We start from the raw sequence: 14,689 nt of genomic DNA on the forward strand, positions 1-14,689 counted from the left end.
CGCCACAGGTGCCCCGACACGAGTGACATCAAGCTGGCCACACCCACCCTGGTCACGCTCACCCTGGTTCCCCGTGGTCAAACACAACCCTGATGCGGCCCTCAATGAAATTGAGTTTGATACCCATTGCTCTATCCTGCCCCCTTGGGACAACACAGGGCAAGTTTAACTTTCTGTGTGGCGGCCATTCAGATGGTAAAATGTTATTATCACATCCTTCCCCATCATTTAAAAGACACAGTGCCCCCATTATCCCTGCAAAATTCCTCTCTCTGATCTTGGGTTTCTTTTGTTTCCCGTTTCTGAAACCCGTCGACTAAAACAGAACTCACAAATCTCCTCTTGACACATCACCGCCAAGTGCTTCTAGGCTTCCAGAAGTTATGTTCAACCTTTTCGCTGCAAAAAGAAGTTTTCGGTGGTAAGGCAAGAAAGAAACCAACTGCATGCCATTCCATTCCATAAAGCATTCTAAGCACAGGGGTTGCCTCTGCATGACTTTCACTTTTATGACCGTCCTCAAATGCCCTAACTGAGCATCTGACACATGCAAAACGAGTCATTCAGCATCTTAGAACTAGCTGTCAGGCCTGTAATTCTGTTCCTTTTAGGATCTTTGGCCTGCCACAGAATTAAATCATTGTCCAAGGCAAAGTAGTCCTTAAAACTCCAATTTAATAAGACAGGCATGTTGGCATTATGCTGTTGAAATTTCAACTCTAAGGTACATCCGGTGAATTCCCCAAGTTAAAAGTTCATCATCTATCCCCACACCCCATAATTCATCACATGGTCCAATCTTCATCTTCCACGCTGGCATGTACACCCCTCTTCTTCCGGCCAGGTGTCGAGGTGCGGAGACAAAAGACGACCTTGAGCTTCTAAGAAATCCATAACAATACATTCCACAATCCTACTCCTTTCTATTCCCCCCTCCCAACTACTATACCAATGAAACAGCATAATATATATGTTTTAATTATGTGGCAGGCCAAAGATCCTAAAAGGAACAGAATTACAGGCCTGACAGGCGGCCTCTCCTCAAGAGAAAAACGTTTCCTGAAAAGAGAATAACATAAATGTTAACTATCAAAATTTAACCACCTCTTCCTCCCCCAGGGGGACCCTTTGGCTTATCAGGGAATTTCTCATGGAATTGCTTCACTAATTTATCTGCTTTCAGATCCCAACTTTTCACCCACGTAGCTTCTGACAAAGGGTATCCCTTCCAATGCACTAAATATTGTAAACGACCTCTATACAGCCTGGAATCTAATATTTTTTTCACTTCATAATGTGTTTCCCCTTCTACCACTACGGGAGGAGGTGGAGTTTGGGTGGATGGTCTCGTGCTAGACTCCCTTACCGGCTTCAATAAGCTACAATGGAATACCGGGTAAATTTTCCCTAAGAGTCTGGGTAGGCTGAGTCGAACCCAAGATAAACTGAGAACCGAACTGAAAGCAGCCCTCCAGACAGACCCATGGTTCAGTGCACCTATCCGCCCCTTCCAAATAAAAGCCAAACTCCAAATACCGAAAACGGGGGTAGAAGGGGAAGTTGGGGTGATTATAGATACCGGCTGCACCCGATGCTTAATCAGCATGTCAATAGTGGAGCAACTAGGTATACGCACCAGACCCCTGAAACAACCCATTCCGTTTGAGCAAGTGGATGGAACCCTAATTGGGGGAGCTCCGGCTACAAAGATCACTGAGTTAGTAAAACTGGTGATAGGCCGCCACTATGAGTTCCTCAGATTCATCGTGGCCCCTGGAATGCAGGAGTCAGTTATCCTAGGGCTTGCATGGTTGGACAAGTGGGGATAGATGATGAACTTTTAACTTGGGGAATTCACCGGATGTACCTTAAAGTTGAAAATGAAACAGCATAATATATATGTTTTAATTATGTGGCAGGCCAAAGATCCTAAAAGGAACAGAATTACAGGCCTGACACTAGCACTTATATACCGCTTCACAGTGCTTTGACAGCCCTCTCTAAATGGTTTACAGAGTCAGCCTATTGCCCCCAACAATCTGGGTCCTCATTTTACCCACCTCGGAAGGATGGAAGGCTGAGTCAACCTTGAGCCTGGTGAGAATCAAACTGCCGAATTGCAGCCAGCAGAAATAGCCTGCAGTACTGCATTCTAACCACTGCGCCACCACGGCTCATTGCTACCTTAGCAAGGATAATCGATTTTAACGGGACGGGGTAAGAGATACTATTGGAAGGGTTGGAAAAAATATCCTTCCAAGTGGGGAAAAAGATACTGGATTCATGGAAGTTGCTTGGAAAGGTTTCTTGATGGTGGACAGGACCACATAGTTTAAGGTCCTGGGGACAAAGGGGGTCACATGCCTTGAAGATCTTGAAGAAAAAAGGGCAGAGATCTTGGGTATTTAGAATTTGCTGTTCCTGTCCAAGGAATGTATCCCATTGGCTGTCAGACTCCCAGGGGGCAGGGGTCTTAGCTAACTTTGTAGGCTGTCTGTGTCCCAGGCTCGGTTGAGTTTTGCTGGATGATGTAATCTTCTCAGGTGCCATGTGGTGAGATGGGTAGAGTGCTAATCCTATCATACCCTGAGGGCCATGTCTTAATCCCATCACCCTGGAGCTGAAGGGGAGGGGGCAGGGAGCTGCTTTGTCTTTAAAACATGTTTCTCCTTTTCACATCCAGGGAAACATAAGATTCTGTCTTTTTAATGTTTCCCAGAATATTTCATTTTTCTAGTAGAGGGGTGGGTGCTAACTTCCTTCAGAAGGAACAAAGGAAGCTAAAAATCTTCAGTTCAACTAATTCTAGACTGATCTACCTCCCAACAACTCTCTTGGTATGATCTGGTTCCTTATTCCCATATAATGTGTTGTTTTTTAAAAAAAAAATCAATAAAAAGCAGAAAGCTGGAATGTTGCAGAACAAACCATCAACTTATTAGCTGAAACCAAGTTTGCAAATGTGTTCAGCGATCCGGTAAATAATTCACCCGCTCATGCAAATAATTCAGTCAATCGTTTAGCATAGCTTGTTCCCTTCTAAACAGCCTCAAGAGTTCTCTTTAGCTAGATTTATTGCAATGAAAGAATTAAATTGAATTAACATTTCAGGACTTGTTTTTCCCCCCACTTAATTTCTGGCACTTTCTATGCATGTTATACACATTCCACTAAATTTAACTTTCCATAATACCCAAAATATTATTCTACCAGTAATACATTTGTATTTTTATTAATTCTGAATGCAATTCAATAAATCTGGTAAAGAAATACCTGAGAAATTATTTTCAGGGGTTGCCTCCTTGGTGGGTGCCTCATTCCTGAAAAACAACGGCGGGGGGGGGGGGGGGGGAGTGTAGTTCCAGGTATCTTAATTCAAGATAACAGAAATGGCTCTAATCGATGATATTAAACATTTTTGGCATTTTTAATACCATGTACTGGAAAAACTTTTTTTTCCTCATGATTTGTGACCCATTTCTGTTTCTTAACCTGTATAATTATATGGCATGATATCATCCATCCTAACTTCTTATCAAAGACTCTTTATGGATATAGTTAGTCACTATTGATTAAAAGGATCTGCTTTGTAACTGTTTGCTAACTGGTTAAAAACCAGAAAGCAAAGAAGAGGAATAAATTATTATTTTTTCAATGGAGAACAACCAGATATGGGATCCATTAAGGATTCAAAAGAACGCCGCCCTGAGTCCTTTTGGAGAAGGGCGGCATATAAATCCAAATAAACCAAACCAAACCAAACCAAACTCCAGAAATTTTTTAAAAAATTAATTTAAAGCAGGGGTGTCAAACTCAAGGCCCGGGGGGCCAGAGTAAGGTGCTTAGATCTGGCCCATGGGGCCACCCTGGAAACAGCAAAGGACTGCCCTGCGGAGCATCTGTCAACAAAAATGGAGGTCTCCCTGAGCTCCATTTTCATTAGCAAAGGGCTGCAGGAGGCCTCGCAGCCAAAAATGGAGCTCAGGAGCCCATTTTCGCTGGAAGAGTGCTCGGGCCACCACAGGCGCCCCTGACATGAGTAACATCAAGCTGGCCATGTCCCCCTGCCTCCCCACCCCGAAGGTGAAACACAACCCTGAATGCGGCCCTCAAATGAAATCGAGTTTGATACCCCTGGTGTAAAGGGTTAATCAATGGACTTAAGAGCAACATATGGGGTTATCATGCCTTGCACTACAAAAAAAGACATAATAGCGGGTACCAGTTTCTTTTGCAATCTTCAATCCATTCTTTCATGATGGCATGGTAGGTCTCCAAGTCCATAGATATATCCCTATGATCAGGATCAAGCATGTTGCACAAATCTTCAAGGCCACTATCTTCTGAAGTCCGGCTTGTCGTGTTCCTCAGGAAGTCAACTAATTTAGAAACGGCAACTTTGCCTAAATGTAATAATGACAGTTGTTAGATCACCAAGATCACCGCAGCTGGGGACTGCAGTCAAGAAATTAAAAGACGCTTGTTCCTGGGGACGAAAGCTATGGCAAATCTAGACATCATCCTGCCAACAAAATTGCGTGCATAGTCAAGGTTATGTTTTTTTTCCCAGTACAATGCATGGCTATGAAAGCTGGACCATAAGAAAGGCTGAACGCCGAAGAATGGAGGCCTTTGAACTCTGGTGCTGGAGAAGACTCCTGCGAGTCCCTTGAACTGAAAGGTAATCAAACCAGTCAGTCCTAGAGGAGATCAATCCTGACTGCTCTTTAGAAGGCCAGATCCTGAAGAGGAAACTCAAATACTTTGGCCACCTAATGAGAAGGAAGGACTCCCTGGAGAAAAGCCTCATCTGGGAACGATGGAGAGCAAAAGAAGAAGGGGACGACAGAGAAGGAGGTGGCTGGATGGAGTCACCGACGCAGTCGGTGTGAGCTTAAATGGACTCCAGAGGATGGTAGAGGACAGGAAGGCCTGGAGGAACGTTGTCCATGGGGTCGGACATGACTTTGCAACTAACAACAACAAACAATGAAAATCAACACAGAGGATCACGTTCAGAAAATGTTCATCATTTTGGTGTAGACTGTTTTAAATTGAGTAGGCAATTATCATTCTGTCTGCTAATGTCAACCCTTGACCTTTAACTGCAAACTGTGCTGACAATTTTCAACAAGAAATAGTCCTTGGTAAATCTGTTGTAAGTTTGAATGGTCATAAATTGAGGACTACCTGTACAAGTAGCCTCCCAAATTCATTTTGGAACTTTTCAATTGTTACATTACCTCTTCTTTCCACATCACATGCAGAAAACATAGTAGTCAGTAGGTCTTCTTCACAAATCAGACTTATGTCAGAGTCTTCATTGTCTCTGTTGTCCATTGCCATCTTCCATCCTATGAAGACAAAGAATATTGGAAGCTGGTTTGTTTTTTCCACATGTAGCCAAGATATTTGGTTTTAACTGGCTTTCCTGTTCACAATTTGCTCCTCAAGTTTAACTCTTCCCAAGGCTTATATTTTCCTTCCATCTGTTCAGCTTGTACACTTATTACATCTGCAATCAGGTTGAAAAAACATTTTGTGTTTGTAGGACTGCCCTCTCATTGTGAGTTTCCACAAAGTGGCCGAAGTCATACTATAAAAGGGCAGGGTACATCATAAAAAGCAAAACCAAAAGGATGAGAATGGGAGGAAGGGGGAAATGGAAGGGAAGAGTTGGAAGGGACCTTGGAGGTCTTCAAGTCCAAACCCCTGCTCAGGAAGGAAAACCTACACTATTTCAGACAAATGGTTATCCAACATCTTCTTTAAAATTTCCAGTGTTGGAGCATTCATAATTTCTGGAGGCAAGTTGTTCTACTGATTAATGGTTCTCACTGTTAGGGGATTTCTCCTTAGTTCTAGATTGCTTCTCTCCTTGATTAGTTCCCACCCATTGCTTCTTGTCCTGCCTCCAGGTACTTTGGAGAATAGTTTGACTCCCTCTTCTTTGTGGCAACCCTTGAGATATCAGAACAATATAAATGCAAATACATACAATAATACACATAATACAGAAGCAACCTAAGTGCCTTCTTTCAGTTCTTACCTAAGGAGAATCTTTTGGCTGGAGGAGAAGGAAAAGTGGGCTGTACGGATTTTGGTCCTTGGATAAATAAATCAGGACTTGATGTGAAATAGTTGCTTTCCAGAGGTGATGTGACCTTTGGCTCGATATTAGAGTTGCCGTAATCAGAGGTTGACTCTCCATGTTTAATGAGATAGGGTGAACCGTTCCCTCTCTGATTTACCAAAACCCATGATTTGTTGAGCTTCTCTTTATTCCCACCCAGAGAAAAGGACTGGGAGCGAATATCCGAAATACGTCGATGGCGTGGTGTTTGCACCATGCCAGGGCTCGGAGAGAAGATGCTGTCACTGGAAGGACTTAGCAATAAGAGGTTGGTGTCCATGGAACTGCTGCTTTTTAATGTCCTTTTCTTCAAGATCTCCTCCAGGTTCTTCTTTGTGTTACTCTGTGGACTATCGAAGTTTTTTGATTGGAATTTTGGAATCTGCAAGGCAGGATTCGAAGCTTGGTCCATCATGTTGATACTTTGGAGCTTCCTGCAAAGGCTGGCCACAGGATGATGGCGTTTCCCATGTGTATCTTTGGAAGACATTTTGCCCCGTTTGAGAGGTTACCTTTAAAAAAAAAAGGGGTGTGTGTGTATATATATATATTTAAAAATGGTAAGATTGAACCTTCAGACAATTTCCTTCATTTATCCAAGATTGAAGTTCAAGGACATTTCAAGTTAATTTTAAAAGAATTGTAACAGCATTTTTCAGGTTTTAGTGTACAATAGGAACAATACAATTTAGCCAGAGAGATATCGCATCATCCCATCCATATAATTCAAGACTTACAGAGTCTTTCGGATTCTTTTTATGGATTTTTTAAATTAGAGCTATTTAAAGGATTTCTATGATTGCCCATCTCATGTCTGGGTAGCTAATAATATTAATGTAATTAAAAATTTAATAATCACGCCTCAAACAGATTAAAATAATCATTGTACATAGTTTACATTATCATAAAAATAAGGTTGGTTCTTTTATTGGGCAGCAGGCCAGCTACTGATTTATTTATTATTCAAAGACTCTAAACAATTTCAAAGGGCAAGAAACCTGACAGTTCCAAAAACTATTCTGAGACATTCTAGTGTTGTTGTCTTTAGCTTTTTAAAGCAGTTTATTTATACATTTTCATTTAACATACATGTGTTTTGTGAACAGTGTATTGTCTGAGTCAATTTGCTTATATAATAGTAAATTTCCAGCTCCTAATTTCTACCTCTATTATTCAACCATTGATAAAACAAATCCCATGTTCGAAAATAGTCCATATAGAATAGTACAAGAGCGTTGGAAGGGACCTTGAAGGTCTTCTAGTCCAACCCCCTGCTTAGGCAGGAAACCCTACACCACTTCAGACAAATGTATATCCAACATCTTCTTTAAAATGTCCAATGTTGGAGCATTCACAACTTCTGGAGGTAAGCTGTTCCACGGATGAAGTGTTCTAACTATCAGGAAATTTCTCCTTAGTTCCAACTTCCTTCTCTCCTTGATTAGTTTCCACCCATTGCTTCTTGTCCTGCCTTAAGGTGCTTTGGAGAATAGCTTGACTCCCTCTTTTTTGTGGCAGACCCTGAGATATTGGAAGACTGCTATCATGTCACCCCTAGATCTTCTTTTCATTAAACTAGACATACCCAGTTCCTTCAACCGTTCTTCCTATTTTAGCCTCCAGTCCCCTAATCATCTTTTGTTGCTGTTCTCTGCACTCTTTCTTTTTCTTTTATCTTTAATGTCAATCTATTTCTGCACAATCTAATATTTTTTTAATTGCATCTTGTTCTAAATTATGTCAGCCCCCCTCAACATATAATCCCATCATTCTATCCATATAATTCAAGACTTACATAGTCTTTCAGATTCTTTTTTTTTGGGGGGGGGGGGGGAATATATGTTTTATTGGTACATATTTTCATTAAAAAAATTCTATATCTATCTGAACAGTGTGTTGTCTGGGCATAATTGACTTTTAAGTAAAGGTACAGCAATAACCATAATCATACTAGTAATCTTGATAAACCTATCAATATTAATCATAAGATAATAAGACAATGAGTTTGTCCATCTTGCAATATTTTCAATACAATTTTTTTTATTATCCCTTTGACTTCTTTTTAAATTCTAACCCCTGTTTTTGTTAGTTAACCATTGGTAAAATATATATCCCATGTTAAAAAGTATTCTGTTTCTTCCTTTTCTTTTATCTTAAGTGTCAGTCTATCCAAAGAAGAGGGAGTCAAACTATTCTCCAAGGCACCTGAGGGTAGAACAAGAAGCAATGGGTGGAAACTAATCAAGGAGAGAAGCAACTTAGAACTGAGGAGAAATTTCCTGACAGTTAGAACAATGAATCAGTGGAACAGAAGTTGCCTCCAGAAGTTGTGAAAGCCCCAACACTGGAAGTCTTTAAGAAGATGTTGGATAGCCATTTGTCTGAAATGGTATAGGGTTTCCTGCCTAGGCAGGGGGTTGGACTAGAAGGCCTCCAAGGTCCCTTCCAACTCTACTATTGTATTATTATTGTATTATTGTATTATCTCAGCAGATTCTAATATTTTTTAATTACACTTTCATCTGGCGGGACCTCATCGTTTTTCAGATTCTTATGTCAGTGGTCCTTGGCTTGCAATCATTTGTTTCAGCGATTGTTCAAAATCACAAGAGGACTGGGGGGGGAACCCCTCTTATGACCAGTCCTCATACTTATAACCATCCCAAGTCCCTTAATAAAGTCACGTAGGATTTTAAAAGTCGACACCGCCACGCTGAATTGGACCCAGAGACAAACTGGCAACCATTTTACCTGCGACCAGCGTAGCCAAAGGCGGGTTGCAACATCAGGGATACAACCGTTGCGTTTGAAAGGCAAAATGGCTGCCTGGGAACAAAATGGCTGCTCAACGCGAACACCACTTTCCCACACGGTTTTCGATCACGCTAGCCGGTCGTTGTTCCTGTCAATCAAAAACATCCCTGTAAAGAAATCTGAGATGTTAAGAGACCTCTGCTTTGATCTTTGGCGTGCCAACTTCCTCATTAGTTGCTTTACAAAATAATTTAAGGGTAGGGGGGGGGGAATGGAACAAGGAAGAAGGTTAATGCGCAGGAAGGGGGAATGGCTGGAAGCCCAACTCTGCTTCCAACTCTGATATTGTATTATTGTATTGTATTACAATGCCTAGTTTAATGACCCGCTGAGAATTGCTTTTGATGGCAGCGGCATAGAAATACAATAATACAATACAATAGTAGAGTTGGAAGGGACCTTGGAGGTCTTCTAGTCCAACCCCCTGCCTAGGCAGGAAACCTTATACCGTTTCAGACAAATGGCTATCCAACATCTTCTTAAAGACTTCCAGTGTTGGGGCATTCACAACTTCTGGAGGCAAATTCTGTTCCACTGATTAATTGTTCTGTCAGGAAATTTCTCCTCAGTTCTAAGTTGCTTCTCTCCTTGATTAGTTTCCACCCATTGCTTCTTGTTCTATCCTCAGGTGCCTTGGAGAATAGTTTGACTATTAAACTATAAATAGTTGACTAACTATTGACTATAAATTGACTATAAATTGAATAATTGACTATAAATAGAATATAACAGAGTTAGAAGGGACCTTGGAGGTCTTCTAGTCCAACCCCGCTTAGGCAGGAAACCCTACAACACTTCAGACAAATGGCTATCCAACATCTTCTTAAAGACTTCCAGTGTTGGAGCATTCACAACTTCTGGAGCCAAGCTGTTCCACTGATTAATTGTTCTAACTGTCAGGAAATTTCTCCTTAGTTCTAAGCTGCTTCTCTCCTTGATTAGTTTCCACCCATTGCTTCTTGTCCTACTTTCAGGTGCTTTGGAGAATAGCTTCGTACCCTCTTGTTTGTGGCAGCCCCTATGTCTTAAAGTATATTTAATCAATCAACAACACCCACCCAGGTGACTCCATCTTCTAGTCAAACCATCATTTCATAACCTTAAAAAGCAAACTCTCAAAGTATTCCTTCTGCAGAAGAAATAAAACCGAGAAAGTGCAAAGTGAATTTTGGCACCGCACGAATACATGTGCCTGCAATGTTATTCCAAAGAAGCTAGGTAGTCCACCAACGATTATGTATTTTAGATTTCACAGATAAAGATTTTAAAGGCTCGTCATTTTAGCTGACATTTTCCTCTGCTTGATGGTCACCGAATATATTGGATCATTATTTCTCCACCTGAGCCATTAAGATGAATGGACTTCAACTCCCAGAATTCCCTAGGCATGGCTGGCTAGGGAATTCTGGGAGTTGAAGTTCATATATTTTAAAAGTTGCTGAGGTTTAAAAGCAGTGATCTAATATATTGAGTAAGCACCAAGCAGGTGAAAATATAAACTCAAATGATAATCTTACATTATCGCAATCATGGTGAGATTTTTAAACCAGCATATCTGAAGATATCATGGTTGGAAAAAGCCCAATAGAATTTAGAGCTGGTACTCTGCATGAGACATAGAAAACTTCAACCAATTAAAATTGGACATAATATAGAAACAGAAATCCCCAATAAGCATAGAATTTACCCATCTTTATAAATGCTGACTTTTTATTTTGATATAGCCCATTTTCTCCCATATTGGTGAAAAATGGGAGAAGACTCCAAAGATTGATGACCACGGATTACAGATTAACAGAGTTGGAAGGGACCATGTAGGTCATCTAGTCCAGCCACTCCTACCCAAACAGGAGACCCTACACCCTTTTTGACAGATGGCTGTCCAGTCTCTTTTTGAAAGCTCCCAGTGATGAAACTCCCACAACTTCTGAAGGCAATTTCTGTTCCATTGGTTGATTGCATCCTTCATTATTTCATTTACTCCAAAATATGAACTAAACCATTGCAGACATGTGCAGGCCTTCCCACCTAGGAGAATGCTGCCCTCATAACTAATATCACTTGCCCAGAAATTTTCTTTCTAGAGAATTTGAAAGAGAGTCCAGTTCAGCAGGAGGAGGAAAAGGAGGAGGAGGAGCAGAAGCAAAAGAAGAAGAAGAAGAAGAAGAAGAAGAAGAGGAAGAGGAAGAGGAAGAGGAAGAGGAAGAGGAAGAGGAAGAGGAGGAGGAGGAGGGGGGGAGGGGGAGGAGGGGGAGGGAGGAGGAGGAGGAGGAGAAGGAGAAGAAGAAACAACAACAACAACAAATAACAGCACCTGAATTAGGAATCAGAAATTCGGAACCAAAACATATAGGCCAATACGTTTTAAAAAAGGAGCCTCCTTGCAAGTTTTGAACAGCTAATGTAAAAGATCATACCAAGTTCACAATGGCAGTAATGCACTTTTTAAAAAACACAAATATTCCAACAGGATTTCTTGGCTCCACTCTGCTAAGTTTCCTGCACAGACAGACAAATGTTGGGCTTTAAACTGCAAGAAATACAGCATCAAAAATGAGAATTTTGAAGTTTTCTCAATATCATACCCCCCAGGAACAGTCAATGGAAACTCTTTCTCTCTTTTTTTTCTTAAGTACTAATCAACAGGCCCAAAATAACCCTACAAAAACCGCATCAAGCTGAAAATAGAAAATCAAACTTATTCCTCTCGGCTACTAGAAGTCTGGGGGCGGGGCTAAATAAAGTCATGTGACCAGAAACGCCCGTGTTATGTTGGCTTCTTAATTAGCCACAATTTCCTGCTTTTTAAATTGTGTTTCTTTCCTGTGGTGGTGGTGGAATGTTCTTTCAGAAAGTGAGCATTTGAAAGGGACAATTCACCAGTTCATATTGTTTTTATGTGATTTGGAATAACCTGGGTTGTTGAACAGAATGGAATGGAATAGAATAGAATAACAGTGTTGGAAGGGACCTTGAAGGTCTTCTAGTCTAACCCCAGCTCAGGCAGGAAAACCTACACCACTACAGACAAATGGTTCTCCAACATCTTCTTTAAAAGTTCTAGTGTTGGAGCATTCACAACTTCTGGAGGCAAGTTCCACAGATTCATTGTTCTGACAGGGAATTTCTTCTAGGTTGCTTGTCTCCTTGATTAATTTCCTCCCATTGTTTCTTGTCCTGCCTTCAGGTGCTTTGGAGAATAGTTTGACTCCCTCTTCTTTGCAGCAACCCCTGAGATATTGGAACACTGCTATCATGCCAGGAAAGTGTGTTGTTTGAATCTTTTTTTAAAAAAACAAAATACAACTTTATTGATTTTTTTTAAAAATGGCAGAATATTAATATTCAAGATTGGGAAAAAAGTCAGAACATAGAGAGAAATAGCAAATAGAGGCACAATCAAATTAAAAATATAGAAAAGAAGAGTTTTGTAGCTTTTGCATATTTAAATTGCTATTGATGCAGAAGCTACATTAATGCAGTGAGATTCAATGCTTAATCTACCGTAATTATTACAGTTATTGGACAACCATGTTTTTTCTGCCAGGAACATCGGCCTGTGTTTTTTATTGCCTAGGAATCAGCCAAGGAAGATTTATCTTCTCTTAGAAAATGTTTCACCGGAGAAGTTTTGGGAAAGAAAAGAAAACATTTGAGAAATGAGAATGTTGGAAGAAATGTCCTTCTGGGTTCAGTTCCAACTGGAAACATGGAGGCTGTTTGGAAAGATGGTTTAATGGTGGACAGGATCACATGGCTTGAGCTCCTGAACAGAAAAGGGGGATCAGATGCTTCCAGATGTTGGGTGAAGAAGAAAAGAGAGAGATATGCTGAAAGTTCCTGGTTTTATGCCCTCTCTGGGCTTTGATCTTGAGCTTGTATTCTGATTGGTTGTCAGACTCCCACAGGGCCATGCAGGAGCAACTCTATAGGCTGTGCTTTGAGTCCAAGTTTGGTTGAGCATTGCTTCTTCCCAGGTGCCCTGGGGTGAGATGGGTAAAGGGCTAATACTATCATGCCTTAATCCCATCACCCTGGAGCTGAAGGGGGGAACTTTGCTATGTGGAATAGACTGGCCCAGGCCTTTTTTAATGACCCATTGAGAAAGGTGGGGGCTATTAAGAGTGAGTCTTCTTCCTGTCTAAAAACATGTTTCTCCATATCTGATCCAGGGAAATTATAATATTCTGCCTTTTCAATATTTCCCAGGATATTTCATTGTTCTAAGAGCGGAAGGGGTTAACTTCCTACAAGTAGAAAAGGGAACGAGGGGATCAGCCATACTGGAATTAATTCTCACTAATAGAGATAAAATAATAGAAGGTGTTGAAGCTTCAGGAACCTTGGGGGGGGGGGGGAAGTGATTTTATTTCATCAGGACTTGTCAGATGTACATAGCCATTTTCTGTAGGGCTCCAACCCTCTACTAGAGATCAAAGTCACGGACCATTGCACTTTAGATGATTAAATATAGTGGAGATCCTAGTGTTCAGTGATTTTTGCAGGAACAGATATCTATACTGAATGGTGTATATAGTATATATGCCTACGACCAATCTGCTCGCACAGAGAGGGACTTCTCCGGGTGCCGTCCACTAAACAGTGTCGGGGGGCGACACCCAGGAGTAGGGCCTTCTCTGTGATGGGCCCAGCCCTTTGGAATGACCTCCCCCTTGACATCAGGATTACTTCCGATCTCCGCTCCTTCCGTGTAAAGCTCAAGACCCACCTTTTTCAATTATCTGGCCTGGCTCAACCCGTAGTTTTATTCTATTCCTCCTGACAGTCTTATTAAATTTCTAATTTTAATTTTAATTGTTAATTCTATTAATTGTATGTTTTTAATGACCGTTACCTCCTCCGCTGTATATGTATGCGTGTATATGTATGTCTATATGTATATATGTATGTCCTCTTATTGTACGCCGCCCCGAGTCCCTGTGGAGAGGGAGCGGCTAACAAATTAAATTTATTATTATTATTATTATTATTATTATTATTATTATTATTATTATTATTATTATTATTCCCCTTCCTTAAGTTCTCAGACTAGAGAAATGCAGATATTACATGCTAGCTAGGAAGGTGTACATCAAAGATATTCAGCCAGTTCTGACAGGTTCTGGAGAACCGGTAGCGGAAATTTTTGAGTAATTCAGAGAACCAGCAAATAGGCTGGCCCCGCCCCTGCTGCATCCCGGCCTCCCAACTGATTTTCTTTTGTTGCCCTGAACAGGAGAGCGGAGCTGGAAAGCAGGTTAGTGGGGTGGGAAGAAATGGGGATTTTGCAGTAACCTTCCCCCAGGAATGGGGAGGGATTGGGGATTTTGCAGTATCCTTCCCCTGCCACGCCCACCAGGCCATGCCCGCCAAACCAGTACTTAAAAAAAAAAAAATGAATCCCACCACTGGTGTACATAGCTCCTATCTTTGTTAAGCTTCATCCATCAAAATATATATTTTTTAAAATAAACAAGCTAAACCGGGAATATGAGAACGCAGGGATTTGTTTGCAACCCTCTCTGTGGTTTATGGATTCACACGAAACGTTGGCCCCAAAGCCATCAACATGGCAAGTTAGCTCAAGGTAAGAACCTAAGCGTGGAGTTTCCTTGCGAAAAGGTTTGGGGTTCATTGGAGCCAGCCAATAACGTTCAAAATCAGAAACAAGTTCACCCCAAAAGTTATCTTATGATCCGTTGGGTATTATGACAAGGCATGTCACGTTGATGGACGCTGCCC

At 41.2% G+C, this 14,689-nt stretch overlaps 1 protein-coding gene across 7 annotated transcripts in view; it reads right to left on the reverse strand.

Annotated features, from left to right (window-relative positions):
* Positions 1-11,700, reverse strand: part of IRAG2 (inositol 1,4,5-triphosphate receptor associated 2) — a 76,508-nt gene extending 64,808 nt beyond the window's left edge. For 3 of the 7 annotated variants that reach the window (XM_081957779.1, XM_081957775.1, XM_081957780.1), the window contains exons 1-7: positions 11,262-11,700; positions 8,885-9,054; positions 6,050-6,645; positions 5,244-5,354; positions 4,223-4,403; positions 3,274-3,320; positions 333-399 (exon numbers count right to left, since the gene is read on the reverse strand). In XM_081957779.1, the coding sequence (XP_081813905.1) occupies positions 333-399; positions 3,274-3,320; positions 4,223-4,403; positions 5,244-5,354; positions 6,050-6,623 (980 nt within the window). In that variant the 5' untranslated portion in view covers positions 6,624-6,645; positions 8,885-9,054; positions 11,262-11,700. The remainder of the gene's footprint in view (positions 1-332; positions 400-3,273; positions 3,321-4,222; positions 4,404-5,243; positions 5,355-6,049; positions 6,646-8,884; positions 9,055-11,261) is intronic. The other 4 variants (XM_081957778.1, XM_081957776.1, XM_081957777.1 and 1 more) reach the window with 4 other exon arrangements.
* Positions 11,701-14,689: the final 2,989 nt, after the last annotated feature.

This window comes from Natrix helvetica (assembly GCF_964273705.1).
Source record: "Natrix helvetica genome assembly, chromosome: 6".
Lineage (NCBI taxonomy): Eukaryota > Metazoa > Chordata > Lepidosauria > Squamata > Natricidae > Natrix > Natrix helvetica.